The sequence below is a fragment of the Podarcis tiliguerta genome (genome assembly GCF_965153285.1).
Source record: "Podarcis tiliguerta genome assembly, chromosome: 4".
Lineage (NCBI taxonomy): Eukaryota > Metazoa > Chordata > Lepidosauria > Squamata > Lacertidae > Podarcis > Podarcis tiliguerta.
The window spans coordinates 21,305,600-21,324,213 of record NC_139537.1 but is presented as its reverse complement, the minus strand read 5'-3'; the positions used below and the strand labels follow the sequence as shown (position 1 = coordinate 21,324,213).

Sequence of the window (18,614 nt, the reverse complement as noted above, 5' to 3'; positions counted from 1 at the left end):
ACCACACTTTTAGGACAGTGGAGGTACCTAGGACCTAATTTTGGCCTACAGTGGTGCCCCGCAAGACGAATGCCTCGCAAGACGGAAAACCCGCTAGACGAAAGGGTTTTCCATTTTGGAGGTGCTTCGCAAAACGAATTTGCTATGGGCTTGCTTCGCAAGACGAAAATGTCTTGCGATTCCTGGCCCCCCCCTTTTCCCAAGCCCCTAAGCCGCTTAACAGCTGTTCGCTAAGCTGCTTAACAGCTGATCTAAGCCGCTAATAGCCTTTTAGCAGCTAATCCACTAATCCCTTAAGCCGCTAATAGCCGCTAATAGCCTTTTAGCAGCTAATCCGCTAATCCCTTAAACCTTTAATAGCCGCTAATAGCGCTAATCCGCTAATGGGCTTGCTTCGCAAGACGAAAAAAACCGCAAGACGAAGAGACTCGCGGAACGGATTCTTTTCGTCTTGCGAGGCACCACTGTAATTTTAAAGGCATTCTGCAAGTGATCAGCTCACTTCTCAGGCAAGAGTGATCTGACTCTCTCCTGTTGTTGTGGAGAGAAAAAAGATTGCCCACCACTGTCTTATGACAATATAAGAATTGCCTTACCAGAACAAGACAGAGGCCAGTTTAAGGCCTACACTAAAACTTAGGGCCCTGGCAGCTTTCTCAAGTCTCGTTGGGAAAAGGGAATTCAAAGTAGAGAAATGGCAGGAGAGCTTCCCACCATTTTGTGACTCTAAATAACAACTCCCCTATTACCCCTGCAGCTTTTCCTGCCCATGGCGGTTACTATTATTATTATTACCGTAATTGAATTTGTTCATTGCTTTATCTTGTCCCGAGCAAGTGGAGGGAGATGCCTGGGTACTAGGAGGGTACCTGACATTTCCACCATCTCTGGAGGTGTCTGCCTGGGGATCATTGGGTCTTGACTGTTTTCATACACGAATAACCACATTCTGTAGAATTCTTTCGTTTATATTTTATCCTCACAATTGGAATGAATTTCAGGAACCAAAATGCTTTTTCTGTGCAGCCTTAGCAGGGGCAGTGAACAACATCATAGTTCATTGTGGAATGAATGTCCGCCATTAAGAAAAAGAAGGTCGAATAGGCGAGTAGATATGTGGGCAGTCCCTGGATCAAGTGACTTTTCTTACTTAATTTCTCAAAAGTTCTTAACCTAGCTCCAAGTAGTCACCTGAACCAGCCAGGTGTTGAACAGAGAATCAATCAAAGCCAGCCTGTTATTGGAAAAACAAGAGTTTAGATCTTGTCTTACTCCAAAACGGCAACTAGACGTTCCATTTTGGCCACTGTAACATTGGTTTAAGGAGCCATTTGGTGCCTATTTAACGTATCCGAGTTTCCAACACTGTTCCTGTTCTTGATCTCTCATCAGCTTTTTATCCCATTGACCATGATCCAATCTTGGACCAGAGAATAACATTGGGAGAGTGCTTTTCAATGCCCTGGAGATTACATAATGGGGTACTGCAGGGCACTATCTTATATTCAATGCTATTTAATGTCAATACGAAACTGCTGAGAGTGGTCATTAGGAGTTTTAGGGAAAGGTGCCATCAGTATGTTGATGACACTCAGCTCTATTTCTCCAAAGCATCTGAATCAGGAGAGGCCATGCAGTCCTTTGGACTGGTGCCAGTGATGAGATGAAGAAGAGGAAAACAAGCTGAGCTTGAATCCTAGCAAGTCAGGGGCGCTATGGCGAAGTGCCTGAGAAACTGGTCAATTGCCTCCCCTAGATAGAGTTGCATTCTCCTTTTTCGGAGGAGCAGGTTTGCAGTCCTGGGATGCTTCTGGATCAGACTTTGTCACTGGAGGCCCAAGTAGTCTCAGTGACTAGAAGTGCCACTAGTACAGCAGCTACAACCCTTCCTGGATTGGGCCACACTGGTTCATGCAATGGTTTCTTCAAGATTGGGCTACTGCAATGCACCCTATGTGGGGCTTCCCTTGCAGTTCACGCAGAATGCTGTGGCATGGTTGCAAACAGGAGTGAGAGCATGTCAGTGTGTAACACATCTGCTCAGATAGGTTGCTGATTTGCTCCCAGGCCACGTTCAAGGTGTTGCTGTTTTTAATATTGAATTTTAAATTATTGTGCCACACCTTGGGATTGGATGGTGAAGGGTGGGTGGTACAACAACAGTGTGAGACTGTTGAACTTCCATTTAGCACTTATCGCAGTCCTGATCATAATCAACAGCTTAATTATATATCCTCTCACTTTGATCAGGTAGGAGGAGTTCTACAACAGAACCCAGTGCAAATATTAGCAGCTGCATGGGAAAATCACCTGCCATCAGCTTCCATCCAAAATATATTGAACTTATTGCAACTCCACAAGTTCTTTTGCCATTTGTGCATGCGGCCCTTCTGGAGTAAAAGCAACTCTTAAGTTAATTTAGGCTTCAGGCGCAACAGTTGAGCACCCTCTTAATTTATAAATGCCTGCCTGGGTTGCCATTAACGTAACGGTTAAAACATTTACCTGCAGTCACACTTTCGTGTCTCACGGTGTGAGTTAATAAACTCGCTTAGCTGCTTTGTGAGCTAGAAGAGTGAACTGACTGCCTCTTTGGCAATGTTTCTGAAACGTCGTTGTGGCTTACTCATTACTCCTTAATTTTCTTTAAAATCGAGCAGACTAAAGCTCTTTTAAGCAGAAGAGCAGCCCGAAAACTTGAATTTCACAGAGTTTGAGCCTGATTGGGATTGCTTCCCAAAGTGACAGCAAGGTGATAAACAGGCAATTCATTGGAAAGTGGATGATTCCTCTAAACCATAGGGGATGCCTTACTTGGTGTGATCCAAAGCTGCTGCAGTATATGAGTGAATATCTGAAAAATGCAGGTAGGACAGGCTTCATCGGACTTCCCCACCTGTTCACCATCTGGCCAACTGTTGGAAGGGAGAGAAATGGAGGACCCACCTGATTAGCCTGCCTGATTTTTATACATACTGCAGGAGTGTGGAATAAAACTGTGCTGAAGTGAGGCCTGTGCCACTGGAGTGTGTATTTTCAGAATGGACGATGGTGTCATTGGTAAGGAGGGCATTCAGACATTGAGGTGGAGCCAAGGAGGTGCAACCCATATCTATTTATTTATTTAGCAATTATTTATTTATTATTTAGCAATTATTTGCAAAGATTTATATACCACCATGGGACGTGGGTGGCGCCGTGGGTTAAACCACAGAGCCTAGGATTTGCCGATTGCGGTGCGAATCCCCGCGACGGGGTGAGCTCCCGTTGCCTGCTCCTGCCAACCTAGCAGTTCAAAAGCACGTCGAAGTGCAAGTAGATAAATAGGTACCGCTCCAGCGGGAAGGTAAACGGCATTTCCGTGTGCTGCTCTGGTTCGCCGGATGCGGCTTAGTCATGCTGGCCACATGACCCGGAAGCTGTACGCCAGCTCCCTCGGCCAGTAAAGCCAGATGAGCACCGCAACCCCAGAGTCGGCCATGACTGGACCTAATGGTCAGGGGTCCCTTTACCTTATATACCACCATTAAGGAGGGTAGGGGAATACCATGGCAGTGAGTGAACAAAGCATAAATTTGTCAATAAAATTGCATTCGTAAGACAAGTACAAAATGCCTCACAAATCAGTAGATCAGATTAATACATCATCATGTATTACCCCTCAGGGAAAGCCTGGAGTGAGTTTTAAGCAGGTGCCCAAGTGCCAGATCTGCAGGAGCCTGCCTGACATTCATTGGGAGCGCATTCCAAGGGGCAGGTTCTGCCACACTGAAAGGACATAAATCGAACCATTGGATCACAAGCCACTACTAAGAGTGTCTCTCCCGAGGAATGAAATGACTGGGCAGGAGTATACTATACATGAGACAACTAATGAGCGGGACAAGCTTTTGTGGCCTGTGGCCGGCGGAATAAATCAAAGCCATGCGTTGTAGAACTAAATGTCTGCCTGAGATCACTGCCATTACCTCATCCCAGAAAGGAGCCAAAGCAATTAATCTTTACTGTCTTCGTAAAGCGGGCCAGAGAGATGCATCCAAGTGCTTGGGAGGGGAAGGTTATTTTTCTTTTATTTATAGGCTGGTAAATAATAGATAAGAACAGTGGTAATCAATAGGCATCCCAGTAGCACAATTAGGGGAATTAGTGGAGAGGGAGATGCTGGTTACGCGTGTGTGTTTTCTGTTCTTTCCATGTGGAAAACTAAAGTTTTTGCCATCGGCGTTCCACACCGTGCTTCTAAAAACCCTATAAAAGGTGATTTAATTCCACACATTTGCCTTTAATAACATGCATTCTCATGATTAATCATTTATCCAGCACCTCAGATAGTTGTCATTTTATCATCTATTAATCTCGCTATTGATTGTTTTCTGCAGGCGATGACAAGTTTGTGCTGCGAAATGTCTTTTACATGGCCTAGCAATACGTGCAAAATCTGAACCCCCTCCTTAATTATGGTTAAGAAACCATTGCTGCCCCCAAAGCTACACAACTGTGAGTGATTAACACTCGACTGCTCTCTCTGGTGATTTTAACTCTTCTGTGATTCAGTAAAAAAAGGCTTAAGTGATTGTGAATCAGGCACCTGAAGTTTTACTATGGTTCACATTAAATCATGATTTTACTAGGACCTTGGGAAGCCAGGGTTGAGATCCCCACTCAGCCATGAAATTTATGTTCTCTAAACTAACCTACCTAACTACCTCACAGGGTTGTTGGAAGGATAGCATTGAGAGGGAGAGAACCACTTTCTTTGGATGAAAGGTGGGATAGAGATGTGGTGATGATGCTTATGTGGTGTTTAAGAAAATGTATTTGGCCCTGTGACTTTCATTTCACTGCTGAATTCCCTGGGCTACAACCTACCAAATAAAAAGCAGCACATTGTTGGATGAATTGTGGGCCTGTTGAGTGCTTCAGCAGACATACACAGTGTTAGAAACTCAGATATAGAAGCTAGGTGTCAAATGGCTTCTTAAATCATGGTTACAATCGCCAAAACAGAATGACTAGTTGCCATTTTGGGGCCAGCTGGCTCGAAAATTGTATTTTTGCAATATGACTTTTTGGTTCCTGAAATTCATTCTGATTCTACAGATAAAATATAACACATAGAATTCCAGACGATGTGTTGCTAGTGTGTGAAAACAGTCAAGATCCAAGGATCCGCAGGTATGCAGGTCCAGATGGTGGAGATGTCAGGAGCTATCCTGGTACCCGGGCGTCTTCACTTGGTCAATAGCCGGGTTCAAAATGCTCCTGGTGAATTGTGAATGCTGAAGACACTCACGGTCTCTCTCTTTTTTGCAAAAGGAAATGCTTGTGCTACCATACATGTTTGATAGGCTGAGAACATTTTGATAGGACATATTGCACAGGCTTGCCGTTTGTGTCTTGTATTATATTTGTTTGTTTACCTCTTTATCGGTTACTTTATACCTTTTGAAGCTTTTAACGTGTCATAATTATAGTGTCACGGTCCGCCTTGTGAACTTTCGACTGAAATAACCCCTGTCGTTTCAATTACTGTATAAACTTCTCTGGCAGCTTCCTAGGAATGAATTAGAAATATGTATGCTACGTAAATAGGTTTAAATGGCAGCTCTTGAGTTTAAAGTAATGAATTCGCAGGTCGGTTTGCAGTGACTCCGTAGTTCGCTATACACAGTAAAAAGCATAAGGAATCTGTTGGAGCAGCTCTTGAACCTGTGAGGTGCTGAGCAATGCGATGTGGAAAAAAATTCTGTGGAAAAATTTTTGGTTTCTAAAGTAACAGTGGGTCGATGCCAAGTGCAAGTACAGTATTAGGCAAACTTGGCGGATTCAAAGTGTTTAGCTATGCTTGACGCAATGTGAATAAAAAAAATTGTCACTGTGAGCTGATGGGTTTGTTTTAGTTCTGTGGTGGTTTGTCTTTTCCTGTTCTTTATGTGTCCCCCCCCCTTTTATTTCCCCCCTTTAATACATTTGCAGTAAAAATAAATAAATAAATAAAAAATGCTAAACCAGATCATTCTGTTGGGCAATGGTGAAGAACCCGTGGGCCTTCAGACGTGGCCAGTTGCTTAGTGGTCAGCGATGGTGGCGCTAATGTCTAACAAAATTTAGAGGGGCACAGGCATGATTTTTCTTGGTACAGTTACGCTTCACTTGCTGACGTGAGGTAACAGAAGCAGCTCCCAATTATTGGCATGTGGTTAATAATAATAAAAATGCATGAAGAATAATAATAATAAAGCCCTAAACGGCCTCGGTCCAGTCTATCTGAAGGAGCGTCTCCACCCCCATCGTTCTGCCCGGACACTGAGGTCCAGCTCCGAGGGCCTTCTGGCGGTTCCCTCACTGCGAGAGGCCAAGTTACAGGGAACCAGGCAGAGGGCCTTCTCGGTCGTGGCGCCCGCCCTGTGGAACGCCCTCCCACCAGATGTCAAAGTGATAAACAACTACCTGACATTCAGAAGACATCTGAAGGCAGCCCTGTTCAGGGAAGTTTTTGATATGTGACATTTTAGTGTATTTTTCATCTTTGTTGGAAGCCGCCCAGAGTGGCTGGGGAAACCCAGCCAGATGGGCGGGGTACAAATAATAAATTATTATTATTATAATTGTTATAATGGTCCTCTAAACTTTTCTCATTCGCAGGCATATTGTGAAAACGCTATTCTTGGGTCAGATACTTTCGCTGTTCATATGTGGGACTGCGGTTACAAGCCAGTACTTGGCAGACAAGTACCAGGTCAACACTCCAATGCTGCAGAGTTTCATCAACTATTGCCTGCTTTTCCTCGTGTACACAATGATTCTGGCCTTCAGAAAAGGTACAAGTGAGATCCGCCACAGAATTGTGGAGTACAGTGGGACCTTGGTTCTCAAACTTAGTCCGTTCCAAAACCAAAGCATTCCTAAACCGAGGCACGCTTCCCACAGGAAGTAATGCAAAATGGATTAATCCCTTCCAGACTTTAAAAAAGCAACCCCTAAAACAGCAATTTAACATGAATTTTACTATCTAACGAGACCATTGACCCGTAAAATGAAAGCATTAAACAATGTACTGCAGCCACACAATCAATCAGTAGCTGAACTGGGTTCCACACAGTCACAAAAACAAAACAAAAAGAGCCGCAAAAACGCAAAATAAATAGCAAAAACAGACAGACCTCAGCATCACACTCAAAACGGAAGTGTGGAACTCAAAACGGAAGTGTGGCACTCAAATCAGAAGCATAACACTCAAATTGGAGCACGTTTGGCTTCTGAAAAAAGTTCACAAACCGGAACACTTACTTCCGGGTTTGCAGTGTTTGGCTTCCAAGTTGAGTACCAAGGTATTTGAGAACGAAGGTACCACTGCATTCTTGTTCCAGTCAGTCAGCCCATGTCCAGGATTCTCCATGCCATTTAAAAAAAACCCTGATGTTTAGATTTTATTTATTTATATAGCAAGATTTATACACCGCATCATTTTTTTCAAAATTCTCGTAAGAAGTTTACATAAAATAGTGTAAGAGAAATACTCATAAGAAAAAGAGCAATAAAATAAACAGGCTTTAAAAACAAGTATACATAATATATGTTATCACAATATGGATAAAATAAAATTGAAGTAATGTTTCAAAACATTATTTGTGGATTGGTCATTTTTTATTACAATTTTTACTGTTAGTCAGGTTGGGTGGAGTTTGTTCTTTTTCCAGTGGAAAGGTGAACTGTAAACGTAACCGCTAAATAAACTTTTATCATTTTATATCTGTAGAAAATATTGGTACTCCACTTTTCCCTTAGTAAAACTAGACAATAAAAGCACTGTATTGTAAAATAAAAACAAACGACAAATAGAAATGAGTGGCGGCTAATAAAAAAATGTAAAATTAATAATATTATTATTTATTATTATTATTAATTTATTATTTATACCCCACCCGTCTGGCTTGGTTTTCCCAGCCACTCTAGGCGGGGAAAATATCAAAACTTGTCTGGTCAAACGCTTGTCAAAAAGAAAAGTTTTCACATGGTGATGCAAAGCTGTTGGAGAATGGGTAAGGTAGGCCTCTCTGAGGAGCTTTGGAGCATAGTACAGGCCTCGAGAAGGATGCCTCCTTGGTCAAATAGAGACATGTGTCAGACCAGGGTTCAAATCTCCATTTGGCCACAAAGCTCGCTCCGTGACCTTGGACCAGTCGCCAGCTCTCTGCCAAATTTACCTCACAGGCCCAAAGATGGAGAGGGGGCAAAGCACATATGTCACTGTGGGTTCCTTGGAGGAAATAATAATAAAACTATCAAATGTAACTTGGATTTTTGGGGGGACACAGAGGGAGCTTCTGCAGAAGAGATGGACCAGAGAGCAGACCCATGCCTAAATGCTGACATTTGTGTTTTGCTTTCTCTCCAGATGACGAAAACCTCTGGCAGATCCTGCGAAGGAAATGGTGGAAGTACATTTTGCTTGGATTAGTTGACGTTGAAGCCAACTACTCCATCGTCAAAGCCTACCAGTATACCACCCTAACAAGTGTCCAGGTAGAATACAGAGCGAAGAGTCTTGTGACACGTGTGTGTGTGTGTGTGTGTGTGTGTGTGAAGAGCCACTGATAATTGAGTGTGATGTATTGGTCAGAGTGATGGGCTAGGCCTAGGAAGACTCGAAGTTTTAAATTGCCACCCAGCCTCTTGAAGAAGAAGAGTTTGGATTTGATATCCCGCTTTATCACCCGAAGGAGTCTCAAAGCGGGTAACATTCTCCTTTCCCTTCCTCCCCCACCACAAACACTCTGTGATGTGAGTGGGGCTGAGAGACTTCAGAGAAGTGTGACTAGCCCAAGGTCACCCAGCAGCTGCATGTGGAGGAGCGGAGACGCGAACCCAGTTCACCAGATTACGAGTCCGCCGCTCTTAACCACTACACCACGCTGGCTGTGAAGTTGAAGTTGACTGGGTGACCTTGGGCCAGTCAAGTTCTCTCTCAGCCTAACCTACCTCATGGGGTTGTGGTGAGGATAAAATGGAGGTGGGGAGAAGCTCCTTCAAGGAAAGATAGGGGTGTAAATAGAACGAGTGGACAGTGAAGAGGCTCAGTGTCATCACATAATCTCGAGACTGTGTAGGACTGTTTTACACGGGAGAGATGTAAAAAACCCCCACAAATGAGCATAAGTGGTTATTTGAACTGTGGATTCCCAGGATCCTACTCCAGCACTGTTTCAATGTTTGAGGGTAAACATCCAACAGAGTCCTGTCTAAAATCAGGACAGCAGTGATTACCCAATTCATCCGTTAGAAACCTTTCGGTAGATTAAAAAGGTGTCCCCTAGTTAACCAAGCAGCAGATGCATTTTCTGAAAACTGGCTAATGACTTTTAATACAAATACTTAGAAAACATCCTCTCCAGCTCAAAACATCCTCTCCATGGGAGTCTTCCAGCTGCTTTCTCTGGATAAAAGATACCTTTTTGCTTCGTCTGGTTGTTTTCAATTTGAGGAAGTATTTTTGTAGATTTTGAGGCTTGATAATGGTGAGATGCTCGCTGCTGTTTCCTGGTAATTAAGGCTACATCAATTCTTCGTATTGCCCCACTGGGAGTGAGCGCCATTGAACTCAGTGGGACTTACTTCTGAGTAAACATGTGTAGGGCCAGGCTGTATAAGAAACATAATGCAAACATTGCAGCTTCTGTCACCTTAGATAGAGATCCATGAGGGGGTGGCCCCTGTGGAACAAGCTGATGCCAGCAGATCGTTTAAAGGCAATGTTGTATGCCACCAACCTGGCTGCCTCTGTTAAAATTAGTTACCGTGCCACCCCTATTGCTGTCTCTCCTTGAACAGGGTGAACGGATCAAGCAGCGAATGCCAGATATAATTCTGTGGGTCAGTGATGCTACAGGAAGGAGACATATTTCAGTGTATGTGTGTGTGGAGGGGGGGAGTAGAGCAGGGCTGGTTTAACTATCAACACCCCAGACAATACTGTTGTTGTAAATATATGCTAAGCATGAGAGGTACCTTATGCACCAGGAATAAGTGTTGCTGCCCCATCATCTAAACTGCTTGGCTAGTTTCGACCTTGTTTAATTTACTGGTGTCTTCCCATGGATTGGAAACTTCTTAGAGACTTTTTGCATTTAAAAGAAAATGAAGTTATGATATCTGGGCTTGAAGAATGAAGATAATGTTGGTTTACAGAAGGTGGATTTGTTGGGTGTTATGTTGGAGTGCATTCGTTGAATAATTCTGTATTATTACTGCTGACAGATGAAGAATTGGAAGTTCCTCTTTCTTTTTCTTTCCCTCTTCCCCCATTTTCCCTTTCTTTCTTATTTTCTTCTTCTCCCTCTTACTCAGGCATAGGCAAACTTGGCCCTCCAGATGTTTTGGGACTCTACAACTCCCATCATGCTTAGCTGACAGGACCAGTGGTCAGGGATGATGGGAGCTGTAGTCCCAAAACGTCTGGAGGGCCGAGTTTGCCTATGCCTGCTCTTACTGCTCTGTGTTTTTATTTAGATCATTTAGACTAGCTTTTTAGTCTTGATACAAAGATATCCGATATGAATCTTTTGTATTTCTTTCCAAATTTCATTTTAAAAAAATTTGAATATTTGCTACCTGGAGGAGTTATTAGTCCTCATGTGCCTTCCTTTTTATGACCGGACTGTATGCCTTTCTGAACACGGCAGCTCCTAGACTGCTTTGGGATTCCTGTGCTGATGGCTTTATCGTGGTTCATCCTCCGCGCAAGATACAAACTGATCCATTTCATTGCGGTTGCTGTCTGCCTGTTGGGAGTAGGCACCATGGTTGGTGCGGACGTGTTAGCTGAGAGGCACAATGGGGAAGGTAAGGGCTTGAGAAAATGTCATGGTGAAATGCAAAAAACATTGTGTCCATGGGAGAGTCCTCTCTGAGTGTTCAAATCCTTCCTCTGAAACAGATTTTCAGTAATTCCAGAATACGTCAAGTATTTCTGCTTCGAGGAAATAATAACCATGTTATTGTTTCGATGGGGAAATATACGGGCGGGATTCTGGTAAGCTGTTGAATGCACAGAATGAGGTCCTCTTACGCAATGGCATTCCTCCTTCCCCCTGTGAATCGCCTCACACCCCCTAAGTCTGCTCCTGGAGGATTGGGGAGGGGGGAACGCAGAAAAGGTTTGGGGCAGGAGGGGGGGTCTTGCACACCTACAGCATTTAGTACTGTGTTGAATTCCAATCAGTGTTCTTTGCTGCTCTGTGCTTAGTTGAGAAAGCCTGAATTCTGAAGTGCTAGGGCTTTGGGTATCACTGGCTGAAAAATAAAAAGATGCATGGAATCGGAATGCCTGAAAATGTGTTACTGACTACTGCATGGTTCTGAAATGTATATTCTGGCTTGGATGCTAAGGTAAGCAAGTTCACAGAGGCAAAGGTTTCTGTCTCTCTCCCCTTGGAGCCTTCCTGAAAAATGTAGGGTCGGGCATGTAGGGGGCTGGGGGAATGGGAGAGGCCAGGAAACCTTCCACAAACTTTCTTGAGTTAACTTATGTACATCTCTCCCCATCTTTATATTCTTTTAGATTCCAGGTAAAACACCACCTTTTTTGTTGGGCTTTCAGAGTCTGATAGGATAAGTAATTTTTCTATTATTACTAATTATGCAGTTCATGAGAACTGGTGTAATATTTCTGTTTTGTTAGGGTTTCATGTTACCCTGTTTTTGTTAACTGCCCTGTGAGTATTTTTTGGCAAAGGACAGAAATCTCTAAAGAAAGTAATAATCCTAAAATCCAAGACTCTGAAATTTAATTAATACACAAACACACACACAAGTTATGTTCTGCTTAATCAACAAAACCTCTAGGCAGTTTACATAAAATACACTTTAAAATCCCCAGTAAGATCAGATGTTAAAGACAAGCTTTCCTAAAAACAATTATTTAGCAGGATATACCACCGCCCCTCCCTGCCCCTGCTGTATGGCCATGGGTGGGACATTGCTAGCTTTTTTCTTATTTTATAGGGCAGGAAATTTAGCTCAACATTTCAGATGTATTGGGGGTCTAGTCTCCCAGAGTCATTTCCATTATCTTGGGTCTTCAAACGAAGCCTGTTCTGTTCTGTTCTGTTGGAGAACTTCCTGTCTCCTACCTTGTGGTAGGACAGGTAGGTATTATAAATGAAATACTTCAATAAATGAATGTCTGAAGCTACCTTATGCAGAGTCGGGATTGGCCTGGTGAGCATCCGATGCAGTGCTGACAATACCTCAACTACCATATTTTTTGCTCTATAAGACTCACTTTTTCCCTTCTAAAAAGTAAGGGGAAATGTGTGTGCGTCTTATGGAGTGAATGCAGGCTGTGCAGCTATCACAGAAGCCAGAACAGCAAAAGGGATTGCTGCTTTCACTGCGCAGCGATCCCTCTTGCTGTTCTGGCTTCTGAGATTCAGAATATTTTTTTTTTCTTGTTTTCCTCCTCCAAAAACTAGGTGCATCTTGTGGTCTGGTGTAGACCACAAGCGAAAAATACGGTATTTCCTTGTTGAATGGAAATGTACTGAGCATGCTTTCATAATGATGGCATCTCCTTTTATGGATTTGGGCGAAGGCTTGCTTCCTACCACAGTACCTGCAACCTAGCTATGATCTCTGTCAGATCTTTCTCACCTGCCATTCAGGCTCCACAGGTTTGCTCCAGTTGGAGAGTCTATCTTAGATTTGAAGCCATTCTGCTCAGAAAGGCCCAGAGTGGCAAATCTCCAGAGCCTCTCAACAGCAGCGTGAGAGGCAGAAATCCACAACCCGGCCATGCCAATAGGAAAAACTTCACTTGCAGCAAATTCTGCTGGCTAAAGCAACAGGAGCCCTGCCAGGGTGAAAAAGCTTGCGTCTCTAATAAGAGCAGCGTTTTTTTAGCATTGATTCAATATTGAGCAAGATCCCACAACTGGATCATGTTACAGCTAGTAAAACAGTTCTAAATCCCGGGGCCTCCAAAAGCAAACCGAAAAAAGGGTCTGTCATACTCTTAGCATCCATTTAGGAATTTACTGAGAACTTACGGAGATCGATGTATTGATTTTTTTTTACAAAAGGGCTAAATTAGGCTGTTAATGTAAGAGGGGGAACTTAAGGTCTTGTTCTTCCCTTAACTACATTTTGCTTGGTTTCCTAAAGTGCCCAACTAACAGGTAGTACATATTGGTCTGAAAATAAGTTGCCCACAAGTGTAGGCCGCACTGCGAAACAGAGATCTTTTTCAAAGGCAGCAAAGCAAGTTAACCTGACCCACAATAAACATAGGCTTACACCCCAAGCCAGGTTTGGGGTGGGGTGGGGTGGAGTCCAGTCTATATCCAGACCAATACAGTACTTAAACATTCCACAAAACCATGTTTCAGAAAAGAAGGTTTTGTTTAGAATTCAGATTTCCCCAAAGATCTGATGGTCAGCAGTGGACAAAGGCTTGTTTGAAGCAGGCTGACTACAAACCATGATACAGTGGTAACTCAAGTTACATACGCTTCAGGTTGCAGATTCTGCTAACCCAGAAATATTACCTCGGGTTAAGAACTTTGCTTCAGGATGAGAACAGAAATTGTGCAGCAGCGGCGCAGCAGGAGGCCCCATTAGCTAAAGTGGTGCTTCAGGTTAAGAACGGTTTCAGGTTAAGAACGGACCTCCGGAACGAATTAAGTTCTTAACCCGAGGTACCACTGTATATAATTAACCACAGTGTAGAGTTCTTCACAGTGAGACCTTTGGGTATAGGGCGGTGTAGAAATAATAATAATAATAATAATAATTAATAAAAAATAAAAGTTCAGACACAAATGTGGGTGTTAATTGGAAGTACAGAGTTGTATTCAGTGCTATAGAGTTCCACCAGAGCAGTGGGACTTCTTTTCCCCACCCCAAATCTGCTCCAGCCTACCCACCCACCCCCCGTTGGAGCAGATTTTGATGGTGTGTGGAGGCTGGAGAAAGGAGGAGGATGTTCCATTGCACAAGCAGAACGACAGCATTGGATAAAACAAAGAAACTTCTGATCTCCTTGTGGCAGGTTGTTTTTTTTTACCATGATAAACTATGGTTTATGAACTATGGCTTATCATGAAGTCCAAACACAGTCATGTCTTCTGAGCTGAAAATAGATTCTGTGGCAAGTACTCGACATACTTTTTTAAATACTCCAGTAGTTGCCAATGTGGTGTAGTAGTTAGACCATTGGACTAGGACCTGGCAGACCTGGGTTCAAATCCCCATTTAGCCATGACGCTCACAGGGTGGTCACAATTGCTCACTCTCAGCCTAAGCTACCTCACGGCGTTGCTGTGAATATAGAAAATGGAGGAGGAGAACTTGAGCTCCTTGGAAGAAAGAATAAACAGTTGGAAAAATGATCTGTGTGCTTATACCTGATTTTGCCATTAAAAATGCCTGCAAGTTGGATTTTACAGCAGCCTCCCTCTTTTTGTGCTTGTCAATTTATATTTTCTGTGCAGGTACCGACGTGGTGATCGGCGATGTCTTAGTCCTCCTTGGTGCTTCCTTATATGCCATTTCGAATGTGAGTGAGGAATACATTGTGAAAAATCTGAGCAGAGTGGAGTTTCTAGGAATGGTGGGCTTGTTTGGGACTATTATCAGCGGTCTGCAGCTGTAAGGATCCATTATACGTACTTTAATTCTAATTAAGAAAACAAAAAAAACCTTCTGCATCACAGAATGATTTCTTCCTTTCCATGAATTGGTGGGTGTGTTATTAGTAACCCATTGCTAGCATTGCCATTAACCTGTTCAAGAACAAAGGCGTCTTGTGGGGTTGCCAGGATGCAACCTGAAGAAGACCTTTACATTAAAATTTTCTCCCAAATTGGGAGACTAGGCAGACATCGTTTCTCTTACTCATCTCCCCACCTCGCTCCACCATCTCTTTCGTTTGCTTACCTCTTCTATCTTCTGTGGGTGACCTGCACCCTTAGGCATCAAAGTATTTACCTGATTTGTTCTAGTGTGTCTTTAACTTTCTTTTTGCGGCTTACGTGCTGTCCATGCTGTCCCTTGAAATGCCAAATTCTGTAAATGATTATTCATGCAAATTATCTCCTTGACTTTCAATGAACTAGATGTAGGATTAAAGGCAATCTTGGGATTAATCATTTCTGGGCCGAGATCTTGTTTTTCTGGGTCACGTTGCCATCTTTTTAGAGACAAGAGTTTTTGCATCTTTTACAGTTGAGTGGTAAGCACAAACCCAACACTTCTTCCCGTTGCTTCATCTCTCCATGCTGAGATCGGTTCCCCTGACCGACTTCTGCCCATTATAGTAGTGTTGAAAGGCACCATTGTCCGTAGAAAAAGTGACCACCCTATTTTGGAAATGCATCTTTCCAATGAAACTTGAAGCTACGGTGTTGATAGTTGGCAAAGGGCCCTTAATTGTGTTTCTTAAAGTAATCCCATATGCTGATGGTGAACTCATTCTACAAGTATTGATCCTTATGTGGTCGAAAATGCACCATCCATGTGCGATAGAGCAGTATTATAGGCTCTAGGAAGGACCAAGGTTTGCATAGGTACATAGGAGTAGAAACCCTTCCCCCCTCCCCAAAAATATCCAGTGAAGACCAAGCATGCTCAGTGGGCACAGTTTGCTAACTGATAGTGGTGGGGGTGGAAACGGGATGGAAAATTTGAGCAGAATGAAATTGAGTTTTCTGGAAGAAGGCATCACTGTTTTAACTGGAACACTGAACAGGAGAAGTCCACACACTGAGATAGCTGAGTCGGTAGAGCATGAGACCCTTAATCTCAGAATCGTGGGTTTGAGCCCCATATTGGGCTAAATATTTCTTCATTGCAGTGGCGGTTGGACTAGATGGTTCTGGTGGCCCTTTCCAACTCTGCTATTCTATGACACTGCAACATTTTGCTGCAGGTCCCATTTTGTATAACCATCTAGGCATTAAATGCACCTTTAAAAAAATAAGTGTTTATCTACAGCGGATGATGAATTAGTTCCAGCCAAGAAGAATATTATGCAAACATGCCTTTGAATGAGGCAGTATTGGTTCTCCCAAGGGAGTGATTCAATTACCATTTTAATCCCACAGAGTTAACTAAGGCCAAATATGACCTGGTAGTTGTTAATGGATCAACAAGAAAAAACATGTTTCAATTATTAAACTCTGCTTCTTGATCAGGCAAACACTGCAGTCGCTAGAAACAAGTGGCAGTAGGCCTGTGTGCTGATTGCAGCCTTGGGGCTATTTTATGGGTTTATATTAAAATCCTGAAGATATTCTTAGCAGGGTCCTAATACTGCTGGTCACTGCCTGAGATCAGCACTGGCCCTTAAGATTCAGCAAGGAGACAGCCTGCTTCAGCTTTTCTTGGATTGCTGAGGTTGTTTTTTTGGATTATTATGCTGTCTTTTGATTGTTTTACTGAAGTTTATGAGCTGCTTCTGTGGCTCCATCAAGCAGACGAAAGGTGGAATATAATAATTTTAATAAAATAAACAGCCGATAAAGTGGGCTTCAGTCAACACCGTTTCAGGTGGAACATTTCCTCTCATTCCAGTCACTACTTGCGTAGCCCAAATGGTGTCACCCATACATAAGAGGGAGATATCAGTGGGCTTGGGGCAACCCAGAAATTTGCAGAAGTACCAAAAACCATTAGGGAAAAAACCCAAAGGGGGAAGAAGCTCCAGATCAGTCCAGTGTGGTTAGTAGACATGAAATTCTAGCGCTTGGCCCAGGGGAATGGAATAGAGTTGCTGAAATAACAAACAAGGAGCAACCTTGTGTTGCAGCTCACCTGCATCCTAATAAATCTCTTCATCATTTAAGGTGCCAGAAGTTTACTCTTGTGTGTGTTGTCCACAGAGGCTGTAATCCAGCGCCCACTGCCTTAGGAGTAAGCCTCCCTAATTCAGGGGGGCTTGCTTCAAAGAAAGCCTTCATAGGGTTGATCCATAACCTAAATGCCTGTTTATAATTAACTGTTGATCATTATGAAAACCACACCCCCATATTTTAATGCCGGTGTTTTTCTTTCCTTCCCCTTCTCCCACCTTCCCTGTAGAGCCATTGTGGAACATAAAGACATTGCTTCTATTCAGTGGAACTGGAAAGTCGGTATGTGTGCTCTGAAACACCGAAGCAAATAACCTTGCAATTGCTTTGCACGTAGCTGTGGGGGTGGGACTCCATGCTGCTCCTGGAAAGCTGCTCAGACCCTGGTCAATCCCTAATAGGGCGATACTTGTAATTAGTAAAATAGGCCCCAGGTTTTCCTATTCACTTCCAAAAGCTGTGTGGGTGTCTTGTGAAGAGCCTCTTTGGTTAAGGAAATTGGCAACTTGGGGTGTGGGGTAAGGAATCATGATGCACATATAAAATCATGTTTGGAGGAACTGGATAGAGGTAACCTTCCGTCCTCCCCATTCCTTGTCCCTTAATCCTAGAACATGGAGTGACCCTGCCAGTTTGATTGACACAACAGACATAAAGAGAGCACAGTTCAGAGAGGATAAGTGTATCAGTGGCCATTTGTCACAATGGCCTGCCCGGAACTAGAAGATTCAGATCCAATGTACCTCTCTGAATAGTTGTTGCCGAATAATAACAAGAGTGGAAGGGAACTATTGCTAATAATAATAATAATAATAATAATAATAATAATAATAATAATAATTTATTATTTATACCCCGCCCATCTGGCTGGGTTTTCCCAGCCACTCTGAGCGGCTTCCAACAATATTAAAAATACAATAAAACATCAAATGTTAAAAACTTCCCTTAACAGAGCTGCCTTCAGATGTCTTATAAAAGTCAGATAGTTGTTTATTTCCTTGACATCTGATGTGAGGGCGTTCCACAGGGCGGGTGCCACAACCAAGAAGGCCCTCTGCCTTGTTCCCTGTAACTTGGCTTCTCGCAGGGAGGGAACCGCCAGAAGGCCCTCGGAGCTGGACCTCAATGTCTGGGCTGAATGATGGGGGTGAAGATGCTCCTTTAGGTATACTGGGCTGAGGCTGTTTAGGGCTTTAAAGGTCAGCACCAACACTTAATTTCTTAATTTCTGTGTTGGGGCTTCCATTACAGGCATCTAGTTGGCCATGCATGGGATGCTGGCATAGTTCGGCCTTTGGTCAAACCATGGAGTGCTCCTCTCTTATCATCTTATCTCACTGTAGCTGTACGGGTTTAATGCTCCTGAGAATACACTGTCCTCCTCTTTCATGCTATTAGCAGCATTTGGTGCCTTAAATGTTAAGCCCTTGCCTTGCCTTGCAGTGCTGCTCTTCCTGGCCTTTGCACTGTGCATGTTCGGACTGTACAGCTTCATGCCAGTCGTGATCAAAGTAACCAGCGCTACATCTGTCAACTTGGGCATTCTGACCGCTGACCTCTACAGCCTCTTCTTTGGGCTCTTTCTCTTCGACTACAAGGTGAGCAAGTTTTTCAGATCAATGACATTTGGGGCTAAGCTATGTTCGAGAATTATTGCTGTGGCTTAGCATCTAAACTAGGGCTTTCCGTGCTCTGTGCTAAAAATAATTAACATTCTGCACCCACCCCAGCAAAATTCTGTCACAGGTATCAATTGGCATAATTTCT

General features: G+C 43.3%; 1 protein-coding gene across 1 annotated transcript in view; it reads left to right on the top strand.

Moving 5' to 3' along the window:
* SLC35F2 (solute carrier family 35 member F2) overlaps window positions 1-18,614 on the top strand; it is a 29,107-nt gene that overhangs the window by 3,810 nt on the left and 6,683 nt on the right. Inside the window, exons 2-7 of the mRNA XM_083436657.1 lie at window positions 6,646-6,821; window positions 8,399-8,526; window positions 10,683-10,842; window positions 14,490-14,646; window positions 17,077-17,129; window positions 18,291-18,445. Of these exons, the coding sequence (XP_083292783.1) occupies window positions 6,646-6,821; window positions 8,399-8,526; window positions 10,683-10,842; window positions 14,490-14,646; window positions 17,077-17,129; window positions 18,291-18,445 (829 nt within the window). The remainder of the gene's footprint in view (window positions 1-6,645; window positions 6,822-8,398; window positions 8,527-10,682; window positions 10,843-14,489; window positions 14,647-17,076; window positions 17,130-18,290; window positions 18,446-18,614) is intronic.